This window comes from Tachysurus vachellii, chromosome 15, assembly GCF_030014155.1.
Source record: "Tachysurus vachellii isolate PV-2020 chromosome 15, HZAU_Pvac_v1, whole genome shotgun sequence".
NCBI lineage: Eukaryota > Metazoa > Chordata > Actinopteri > Siluriformes > Bagridae > Tachysurus > Tachysurus vachellii.
In genome coordinates this window covers 480,564-493,074 of record NC_083474.1, presented here as the reverse complement: position 1 = coordinate 493,074, position 12,511 = coordinate 480,564, and the positions used below count along the sequence as shown (strand labels likewise).

At 45.2% G+C, this 12,511-nt stretch overlaps 1 protein-coding gene across 2 annotated transcripts in view; it reads right to left on the bottom strand.

Annotated features, from left to right (window-relative positions):
- Window positions 1–1,595: 1,595 nt before the first annotated feature.
- si:ch211-11n16.2 (zinc finger FYVE domain-containing protein 1) overlaps window positions 1,596–12,511 on the bottom strand; it is a 14,037-nt gene continuing 3,121 nt past the window's right edge. Inside the window, exons 2-11 of one of the 2 annotated variants that reach the window (XM_060888241.1) lie at window positions 10,555–11,059; window positions 10,212–10,423; window positions 9,630–9,736; window positions 8,651–8,759; window positions 6,356–6,453; window positions 5,895–6,012; window positions 5,001–5,171; window positions 4,697–4,886; window positions 4,437–4,538; window positions 1,596–3,910 (exon numbers count right to left, since the gene is read on the bottom strand). In XM_060888241.1, the coding sequence (XP_060744224.1) occupies window positions 3,678–3,910; window positions 4,437–4,538; window positions 4,697–4,886; window positions 5,001–5,171; window positions 5,895–6,012; window positions 6,356–6,453; window positions 8,651–8,759; window positions 9,630–9,736; window positions 10,212–10,423; window positions 10,555–11,059 (1,845 nt within the window). In that variant the 3' untranslated portion in view covers window positions 1,596–3,677. The remainder of the gene's footprint in view (window positions 3,911–4,436; window positions 4,539–4,696; window positions 4,887–5,000; window positions 5,172–5,894; window positions 6,013–6,355; window positions 6,454–8,650; window positions 8,760–9,629; window positions 9,737–10,211; window positions 10,424–10,554; window positions 11,060–12,511) is intronic. The other variant, XM_060888242.1, reaches the window with a different exon arrangement.

Below are 12,511 nucleotides of genomic sequence, written 5' to 3'. Positions count from 1 at the left end.
CAGGGCCTAAACAAAGCGTGTGTGCTCATCATGAAGTAACATCAAAACTAGATCAAATTACAAACAGTTAAAACACATTTGTAATAAAATGTCTCACACACACACACACACACACACACTGAACTACACAATAGCTGCATAAATAAAGAGACATTTTAAAAGTCATCTTATTCGATCTCATCATATTCTTTAATATTCATAAAAGTTAAGAGTGGATTATAAAAATTAATACATGACCAACAGAATTATTTGGTTAAATTACATCCTAAAGTCCAGTAGGATTTTGTTCCAGTCCACAGTTTGGAAACTAAAAAAAGAATTTCTCAGATGTTCCCTTAAATTGCTTAAACAGATAAAGTGCTGCAAGTAAACCAGATGAAGAGCATTTTAAACATGTGACAGGACCAGAAGGTGGAGAGATGTTCTGAAATCACTCTGATCATGACGTCCACTCACTTTGGTACTCTGGTGTTGGTCAGTAAACAATCAGCCACGAGTGTGTGAGAAGCTCCAGAGCAGACACTGAGTCAGACAGAGCTGTGATCAGGACTGAACGAGTAACTGACTGCTTTGTGCTCGATGACTGTGGCATCTGTTTTTATATGTTTATAATATTTAGACTATAATGGCAGAAAAGATTAAATAACTAGATAAAGTGCAATTATAATGATGCAAAACTTCCTCTCGAGCTGCTGATCCTGTGATCAACACATTATAGATCCAGGAGATGATCTGAACATCTAAACAGGATACACACACACACACACACACACACACACACACACACACACACACCCACCGACCCACCCACACACACACCCACCCACCCACCGACCCACCCACACACACACACACACACACACACACACACACACACACACACACACACACACACCCACCGACCCACACACACACACACACACACACACACCCACACACACTCCCACCCACCCACCCACCGACCCACACACACACCCACCCACCGACCCACCGACCCACACACACACACACACACACACACACACACACACACACACACACACACACACACACACACACACCCACCCACCGACCCACACACACACACACACACACACAGACCAACCGACCCACACACACACACACACACACACACACACCCACCGACCCACACACACACACACACACCCACCCACCACACACAAACCCCGACACACTCACACACACACCACACACACAGACCCCGACACACACACACACACACAGACACACACACACACCATACATACTAACACACCGACACACACACACACACCACACATACCAACACACCCACATACCGACACACACACACACACACACACACACACACATACCGACACACACACCGACCCACACACACACCCACACACATACCGACACACCGACACACACACACACACCACACACACACCCACATACACCGACACACACACACACACCATACATACTGACACACACACACACCACACACACCCACACACCGACACACACTGACACACACACATATCGACACACACACACACACACCACACACACCCACACACACACCCCCACACACACCCCCACACACACACCCACACACACACCCACACACACACCATACATACTGACACACACACATACCGACACACACACACACATACCGACACACACACACACATACCGACACACACACACACATACCGACACACACACACACATACCGACACACACACACACATACCGACACACACACACACACATACCGACACACACACACACACATACCGACACACACACACACACATACCGACACACACACACATACCGACACACACACACATACATACCGACACACACACACACACATACCGACACACACACACTAAACTAGCAGGACATCAAAAGCTACTTTTTACTCGATTTGGGTAAATTTAGCATAAAAACATTTTAATATTAATAATAAAATGACTAATTATGAAGACACGCCTACTTTACTGCTAAGAAAAGCTCCACTACATGAAATATCTCCATACACACACTCTACACACGATACACACGCTCGATACAAACAGCTTCAGGTGGTGTGAGATGTTACCTTCCTCGACTGTGATTGGCTGCTGATCTGAATCCCCGCCCCTTCCTACCTGAATGCAGATGCACCCACTGAAGTTTATTAGCAGATACAGCTTCAGCTGCTGCCTTCTAATTAATAATACCAGCTCCAAAAGTATTGGCGCCCCGTTAGAGGGCTATGAAAACACGTCTTTGTGGTTAATTCGCTTATAGAAACACAAGAGAAATTATTGGCACCTGTTGAAATTCTACCCTGCAGCCTGTGGCTTTGAGCTCTGGCTCATGTGATACTGCATAACTGGAGGTGTGTACAGTTGGAATTTAAGCTAATTAACCATAAAGACAATTTTCATAACTCATCTTTCCCAAAACTGCTGAGAATTCTTAAGCCTGTACGTCCACCGAGGCAGAGAGACGAACACACCTGACTCATTAATAGTGTAGATACATGGACTGTTTAACTGCGTGTCGCTGTCAGAGTGCGATATATGATCACTGAGGAACAGACACCCTGATGGAGCAGACGTGATCTCATACACCTCCGACTGAAAAAAGTTAAAAAAGCAAGGCAGCTGTGTTATTGTGTGTTTTAATGGTTGCATAACTCAGTGTGTTGATTGTGTGCTTGGTGACAGCACTGCTGTACCACACAGTCAAGCACCAATAACCTAACAGATTCAGCTCGGACTCCACACCTTTCTGCTCTGTAGATCTGATCAAATAACGCTCACAGAATAGTGTTCAGCAAAATGTAAACAACAACAACAACAACGACAACAGCAAGAACCCCAGAGACAGAATGTGTTAATGTTCTGAACAGACCTGCAACTGCAAAGGGGAAGAAAGTGAATAAATCACACGTCTCTATTTTCAGTGGCACGTTTTCTAAACACACTGAACTGATGCCTGGATGTATTTTGTTGTACTTGAGTTAAATTACACAAATTAAATTTGATTCATTTCATATAAATGAAACAAAACTTTCTCCAGTCTCTAAACATTCACTACAAACCTTTAAATGGAGAGAATACTCGTTTGAGATGAGACGAAGGGGGCGGGGCTTCTAAGTGGGTGTGTTCTTCTGGACAGATTAAATCACCCACACAAACATGCAGCCAGGTCTTTAATCAGTGCATTTTTTTGCTTATTATATGTCGATACGTTTGCGTGGAGCAGAAACTGGCAGATTATTAATAAGTACCTGATTTAGCGTGACGAGCGTCCGAGTGACACGTCTCTCTGTCACACCCACCGTGTAATAAACATGTTCACAGTGGGAATTTTCCTGCCCTGAATTCTCCTGAAAATGTTCTTTATGAACATTAAACTACAAGCTGTAGTGCTGAGAGAGTAATAAACATCGTGCTATAGGACGATACACGAGGGGAGGACCTGGAAAGCCCAGGAGATAAAAGCTGTCCCGAATGTGATCCCAAAGCAAAGCAGAGGGATTTAAAAGCTACTGATTAATTCAGACTTCGTCTACGGCATCAATCTACATCTTACTGATGTTTTAGATTAATGCCTTCAGGTAAAACACACCGGAATAAACGGCAGAATTCTGAGAGCCGCCGGGTTTTAGTGTGTCACCAGTTCCAGATTCACTGCGCGTCTAACTGAGTGGCGCAAGCATCACACACCCTCACCGGATGATCCCAGCCGCGGGAGGGCACGGGGCGGCACTGAGACGAGCACACACCACACACACCCTGACCACACGCACGGCAGTGGTGCTTGGACACGCTGGAGCTGAACGCCTTGGTACACTGGTAGCACTGCGTGATCTCATGGTCTGGAACCCAGTAGTCAGGTCTGGCTACACCTTTTACAAAACCTGCAGTGACAAACGGACAACACAAGGACAGACGTCAGTAATGTGACCGGAATAATGAGGGTTAAAAGACATCACGCCTTATTTATCAGCCTAAAACAGAATAATAATAAGACAATTTAATCAGTGTATTAAATATATCAAATATCATTGGGAGTTGCTTTGGTGTGTGTGTGTGTGTGTGTGTGTGTGTGTGTGTGTGTGTGTGTGTGTGTGTGTCATGAATTTAGTTTAAAACTTTGCTCTGAGCCTCATGTTAAATAATCCAAGCATCATTACATAACCTGCAGACTGCAGCACTGTTACACAACTTACACATCAGGATGAATTACAAGGACAGTAAGTTACTGTTTAAAATAATAATAAAGCAGCGAGCTTCAGATGAGAAGGTCCACCATCACACCATCGGCACGTTTATAAAGCAATAAGAGCTGAGCTTCATTTAAAGGTTTAAAACTGTAAAAAATGGGATTGCTGAACCCCGATCAGCTCGAGTGACCACACTGTTGTGTATTCAGTGAACACTCACACAGAGAGTAGTCTACTGCAGTGGAGACGATGTCCAGCGTAGACTGCGCCACCTCCGTCACCCTGCGGGCCACCAGCGCCTTCGGCTCCGTCTGCGCCACTGCTGGAAACAGAAACCATTTCAGCTGGAAACATTTACAAGAATCTACACAGAAATGTACAGCAAAGTGTTAAAAGCTGCTGCAGTTCATCCTTCATCCTGTAGGGATGTTAATACACATCCTTTTAAAATGAGAGATGTGTGTGAGCTTGTGTTCGTACCCTGGACAGTTTGTGGAGCTGATCCTCTCTGGTGGCAGGAGTCACAAACTCGCACAGGGTTCTTGCCCCAGCCTCTCTCGGGCACGGGCATGCTGCGGGTAGAGCAGGCCTGACAGAAACCCTCACCACAGGCACGGCAGTGGTGCTTCCTCTCCACTTCCTCGAACATCCGCTTACAGCCGTGACACTCCTACAGAGCAGAAACATTAAGATGATCTAAATATTCTATCAACACGTGTAAGTGTAAAGTCAGACTTAAACACACACTCAGATCAGATCTCCTGAGTGAAGCAGGAGAACTTACTGTAATCTCAGTATTTGGTCTCCAGTAAGGCGGCGCCACCTGATCTGTGATCCAGGCTGTGACGGCTTTAGTGGGACCAGAACTGTACTCTGAGACTGACTGCAGGACGTAGTTTACACCATCAAGCACTCGCTGTGCTGCGTTCTGGTGGTCTGCCTGGAATACCTCTGACTGCAGAGAGAGGGAGGGAGAGAGGGAGAGGGGGAGAGAGGGGGGGGGGGTAGAGAGAGAGAGGGGGGATAGAGAGAGGGGGGGGAGAGAGAGGGGGAAAGAGAGTGAGAGAAAGAGAGAGAGGGGGGGTAGAGAGAGGGGGGAGAAAGAGGGGGAGAGAGAAAGGGGGGGGAGAGAGAGAGAGAGACCGAAAGACAGAGAGACAGAGACAGAGAGAGAGGAGAGAGAGAGGGGGGAGGGAGAGAGAGAGGGGGAGACAGAGAGCGTGTGAGAGAGAGGGGGGATAGAGAGGGGGAGGGGGGAGAGAGAGAGAGAGAGAGAGAGAGAGAGAGCGTGTGAGAGAGAGAGAGGGGTGGATAGATGGGGGGAGAGAGGGGGGAGAAAGAGGGAGAGAGAGAGACAGAGAGAGAGACAGAGGGGGGAGAGAGAGAGAAGGGGAGAGAGGGGGGGAGTGAGAGATTGAGAGAGAGAGAGAGAGAGAGAGACAGAGAGAGATTGAGAGAGAGAGAGAGAGAGAGAGAGAGAGACAGAGAGAGAGTGAGAGAGAGAGAGAAAGAGAGAGAGAGAGAATATAAGAACTCAAACTACAACAGTAAAGTATTCGATCTGTCACTCTGTCGCTAGGAAACTCTAAGACTGAATGGTGATGATGTCACAGCCGTCTGTATGGTGGTTTCCGTGGCAACCACACCCATAGGAATAAGAGTTTAGATAAAGACTGACCCCCTGCCAGACGTGTTTGACTTCAGTGCGCACTACGGTGCTCTCGGGGTCCTGGTTCCCCATCCAGTACTGTCTGCTCCTGTAGATGATGCCACAGTGTGGACACTCCAGCACGTACCTGCAGAAACAGACTGATGTGTTTATCACAGGGACTGAGGAGAACCGTCAAAGGCAGAAAGCTGGGGCAGATTACACATGTGAAAGGAGGAAGGGGCAGGGCTTCAGGGGCAAGTTAATATCAGTACAAAACACTGACACAACTGTCAATCATTCCACATCTATATGTTCATGAGTTAAAGACAGAAGATTTGGGCGTTTAACTGACTGATCATTCATACTGGAATATAAAGATGTTAAAACGCAGCGTTTCTACACAAATAAGACACTGAAGAACACAAAGTTTGTTCAGTTGTGTAATAAAAATATCATCTGCTGGATGTTTCCTGATCTGTTGCACTTACCCAGACCAGGCGTACTTTGCCAGACCGAACCAGGGGTTATCGGAGGAGGCTGATGTTTTGGGCACAACGATGACTTCCCTGCCTCCTTCATAACATTTCTGTAGACAGTAACACACACACACACAACATTTCTGCAGACATTAACACACACACAACATTTCTGCAGACAGTAACACACACACACAACATTTCTGTAGACAGTAACACACACACACAACATTTCTGTAGACATTAACACACACACACACAACATTTCTGTAGACATTAACACACACACACACACAACATTTCTGTAGACAGTAACACACACACACACATAACATTTCTGTAGACATTAACACACACACATAACATTTCTGTAGACAGTAACACACACACAACATTTCTGTAGACAGTAACACACACACACACACACAACATTTCTGCAGACATTAACACACACACATAACATTTCTGTAGACAGTAACACACACATAACATTTCTGTAGACAGTAACACACACACACACACAACATTTCTGCAGACATTAACACACACACAACATTTCTGTAGACAGTAACACACACACACAACATTTCTGCAGACAGTAACACACACACACAACATTTCTGCAGACAGTAACACACACACACATAACATTTCTGTAGACAGTAACACACACACACAACATTTCTGCAGACATTAACACACACACATTTCTGTAGACAGTAACACACACACAACATTTCTGTAGACAGTAACACACACACACAACATTTCTGTAGACAGTAACACACACACACAACATTTCTGTAGACAGTAACACACACACACAACATTTCTGTAGACAGTAACACACACACACACAACATTTCTGTAGACAGTAACACACACACACAACATTTCTGTAGACAGTAACACACACACACACAACATTTCTGTAGACAGTAACACACACACACAACATTTCTGTAGACAGTAACACACACACACAACATTTCTGTAGACAGTAACACACACACACACAACATTTCTGTAGACAGTAACACACACACACAACATTTCTGTAGACAGTAACACACACACACAACATTTCTGTAGACAGTAACACACACACAACATTTCTGTAGACAGTAACACACACAACATTTCTGTAGACAGTAACACACACACAACATTTCTGTAGACAGTAACACACACACACAACATTTCTGTAGACAGTAACACACACACACAACATTTCTGTAGACAGTAACACACACACACAACATTTCTGTAGACAGTAACACACACACAACATTTCTGTAGACAGTAACACACACACACAACATTTCTGTAGACAGTAACACACACACACACATTTCTGTAGACAGTAACACACACACACAACATTTCTGTAGACAGTAACACACACACAACATTTCTGTAGACAGTAACACACACACAACATTTCTGTAGACAGTAACACACACACACAACATTTCTGTAGACAGTAACACACACACAACATTTCTGTAGACAGTAACACACACACAACATTTCTGTAGACAGTAACACACACACAACATTTCTGTAGACAGTAACACACACACACAACATTTCTGTAGACAGTAACACACACACACAACATTTCTGTAGACAGTAACACACACACAACATTTCTGTAGACAGTAACACACACACACAACATTTCTGTAGACAGTAACACACACACAACATTTCTGTAGACAGTAACACACACACACAACATTTCTGTAGACAGTAACACACACACAACATTTCTGCAGACAGTAACACACACACAACATTTCTGCAGACAGTAACACACACAACATTTCTGCAGACATTAACACACACACATTTCTGTAGACAGTAACACACACATAACATTTCTGTAGACAGTAACACACACATAACATTTCTGTAGACAGTAACACACACACAACATTTCTGTAGACAGTAACACACACACAACATTTCTGTAGACAGTAACACACAACATTTCTGTAGACAGTAACACACACACACAACATTTCTGTAGACAGTAACACACACAACATTTCTGTAGACAGTAACACACACACATTTCTGTAGACAGTAACACACACACACACAACATTTCTGTAGACAGTAACACACACACACACAACATTTCTGTAGACAGTAACACACACACAACATTTCTGTAGACAGTAACACACACACAACATTTCTGTAGACAGTAACACACACACAACATTTCTGTAGACAGTAACACACACACACACACACACAACTTACTTGTACAGCAGTAAGTCTGACGTTATGTGAACTCACCTTGCATATGAGGACCTTGTTGCTGTACTGATGAGTGTACTGACACAGTCCATCTGCCATGTGAGGTACTCGGTCTTTCTGGTGATTCATGCCGTTCTTGCAGCGAATGCTAAAACCCAACAAAAAGTTCTGTCTTAATCAACCAAACACCACATTGTTATAAAGTGAGGATCATCACCACTATCATCATCATCATCAACACCATCATTACCATCATCATCATCAACACCATCATTACCATCACCATCATCACCATCACGATCATTACCATCACAATCACCATCATCACCATCACCATCATCACCATCACCACCACCATCATCACCATCATCACCACCATCATCACCACCATCACCACCATCATCACCACCATCATCACCACCATCACCACCATCATCATCACCACCATCATCACCATCACCACCATCACGATCATTACCATCACAATCACCATCATCACCACCACCATCACCACCATCATCACCACCATCACCACCACCACCATCATCACCACCATCATCACCACCATCATCACCACCATCATCACCACCATCATCACCATCATCAGCACCATCACCACCATCATCACCACCATCACCACCACCATCACCACCACCATCATCACCACCATCATCACCATCACCACCATCATCACCATCACCACCATCACCACCATCATCACCACCATCATCACCATCATCATCACCATCACCAAATCAGCACCAAATCCACATTTTCTGTGACTCACACCTGAAAACAGCAGCAGATTTAGTTTTTTTGGCCCCATGTCCCTCTTATTTCTGTTCACTCACAGTGTTTATCAGACCTCGAAAACTCTGAGTCATCAAAGTCCAAGTGCTGATTAAAAATACTTCATGATGTAAGCTGGTGAAAGCGGCAGCGTGACACTGAGCTACAGTGGGGATATTTTACCCCACAAACTCTGCACACTTTCAGTCTAACGCACTAAAACACTTACCTGCAGCTGAGGCAGACAGAGGGGCAGGTGAAATACTCATCAGGGAAGAACGAGTACATGATAATTTTGTCATCGGCGATATCTCCACAGAATCGATCACTCAAGGCCTAAACGTGTAGAAAATAAACAGCAGAGTGAGTTTTACACGCTGGATCACGTGTACAGAGATGTTACAGGACCTGATGGTAGACCATCAGCACAGCAGCTCACATACACAGCTTTAATTAAAACACTAAGTGTAACTGAGTAATAATTAATCTGTGTTTCACAGATAAAGCTGTTTGTGTTGGTGGTTTTTCTACACGTCCAAATGACCGTCATGCGGTGGTGTGGGACGAAGACAGGACGTACAGAGCAGCCATTTTGTACAAGGCATTTCCCTCTTTTATTACACACAGCTGTTTTGTACAATTACAGTCTGTAGCTCACTTTGCCGTCAACACTTTGGGTTGCCAGGTGCATCTGTTTTCAGCAAGATGTTCATAATTTTTCTTAACAGATTATTACACGCTTCCTAGTTAGTGTTACCTAGCAACAGTAATGACCCCAACACTACGTGATGTTCGTGTGAGGACGTGTTACCTGCAGCGCGCTGAAGACGATGTTGGGCTGGCGTGGGGCTCGTGATGCTGTGCTCTTCACCTGCTTTGTGATGGTCTCCTTCAGCTGAGAGAAGTCTGTAGGAGGTGTGATGGTCTGTGTGCCCACGTACTGCACCGAGCTGAAAGCTTCTGTGCTCAGGCCCAGGTCATGGAAACGCTTCTGAAGCACAATGTCTGCTGGGACGGTGGTATCTGTGTGAAAACACAAACACTCCAGACTGAGGGCTGATAATGACGTGAACTACACACACGTTTTCACAGAGTTTCACTGAGCAGGAGTGTGTGTGTGTGTGTGTGTGTGTGTGTGTGTGTGTACTGCTCACCGTGACCCAGCAGCTGAGTACGTGAGGTCTCCTGGAACACCACCGCCGCTGGTCCGAGGTTTGAGAGCGGGACTTCGAGCCCACAGCGACTGGACAGAGCACGTAGCTGAGGTGTGAAGTACTTCAGATACGCAGCTGAAGCGCTTCCTAAGAAGTGGAACAGGTCGTTGTGCAGACGCTCTGCACGTGTGCGGTACATGACTACGTCAGATACGGCCAGCACTTTTAACAGCAGACGCATTCGCTGGTTCTGGTGTGTGGACGCCCCCAGAAGACCCTCAGTGTCCAGCACAATCAGGCCCAAAAGAGGCTCGTAGGCGGCCCACACTCCGATAGTGCACGAGGCAGGAGAGGGAGACGTGGCGAACACGTCCTCGCCGTCAAACAGGACGTGGTTGAGCGTGTGAGATTTGCCATCGCCGGTGTTGCCGAAGATGGAGAGCACCTTGACTCCTTCAGCCGCACTGCAGCCCAGTTTCCTCAGGAACCGGCCTTCGTCTTCCACCTGCCAACGTCACACATGCTGACTCATGCTTCTAGATGGTTCTAGTACTTATCTGAACATTTATTAAAGGGGCAATAATAATAATAATAATAATAATAATAATTCTTTGTGTTAAAATAACAGCCCTGTTCTGCATGATGCTGTGAAATGTAACCTTTTCTCTTAGTATCACAAACACAGACACCAGTTAAAAAGACCTTCTGTAAAAAAAGAGGACATGAAGGAAACCACAGGGTGCTTATGTTTGATCACATGACCTTTTCCACTGGATTTTCCAACGTCTCTTCCTTAACATTCACATTTGTCTCAGCTGGATTTGTTTTGTCTTTATTCCACTGCTTCATGCCCACAGGGATTTAATGAGCTGCTGGGATTTTATTTACTCCTGCAGGTCTGACGACTGCTACAGGGATCACTGTGGGGGTCTGGAGGGGTTCAGTGCTTCATCTAGAACACGAGCAAATACACCGACAGCAGTGAGGCTGTAAGAGTGAGGTCTGGGGTCGGCACACACACCGGCGCTGGTCCATGTTATCCTACAAAAGCAGCGTGTTTCTTCATCTAATGTGAGTGTGTATTATAAATAAATGTAAAGATAAGTAATAAAACACCTTTAAACAAGCAGCTCAGTGAACAGTGTGCAGTGACGAGTCCGAATTACAGCAGGTGTGTTCACAGGTCGTCCTTGTGGGACTTTCCACCAACACAAAACAACTTATAGGAGAAGAAAAAGGTTATAAAGAACCTGAACTGCAGCTGGATCTAGAACCTATAATAAAATCTGAAGCTTCCTGTGTTCCTCACCACACGAGAGCAGTGCTGTGGGATTTAGCCCTCGCTTCAACTCAACCTAATGTAGCAGCACTTTAGTCCTTTAACCTATCCAGAGCTTCCGCTGCCTCACCTGTACAGTGTGTTCACACAGACCAGCTTACCGACCTTCAGCTCTTCATACTAACAACCAGAAACTGGCCAACAGTCGACACCATAAACACCACCATCTCCTCATCTTGTAAATCATCCTGTACATCATTAAGTGCAGTTCAGGACAGTGTGGTGCAGCCTGATGTCAGTGACCTGTGGTGCTTTTAACCAGGTTCTAGTTACATTACTACTCTGAATACATAACCACATTTTTAAATCTGTACATGACCCACATGACCCAGTGTTCTGGAAGGTTCTGACCCCTGCACACTGGGACACCTCACAACACTAATGTGTTAGAGAAGCACAGACACACACACACACACACACACACACACCTCACAACACTAATGTGTTAGAGAAGCACAGACACACACACACACACACACACACACACACACCTCACAACACTAATGTGTTAGAGAAGCACAGAAGCACAGACACACACACACACACACACCTCACAACACTAATGTGTTAGAGAAGCACAGACACACACACACACACACACACACACCTCACAACACT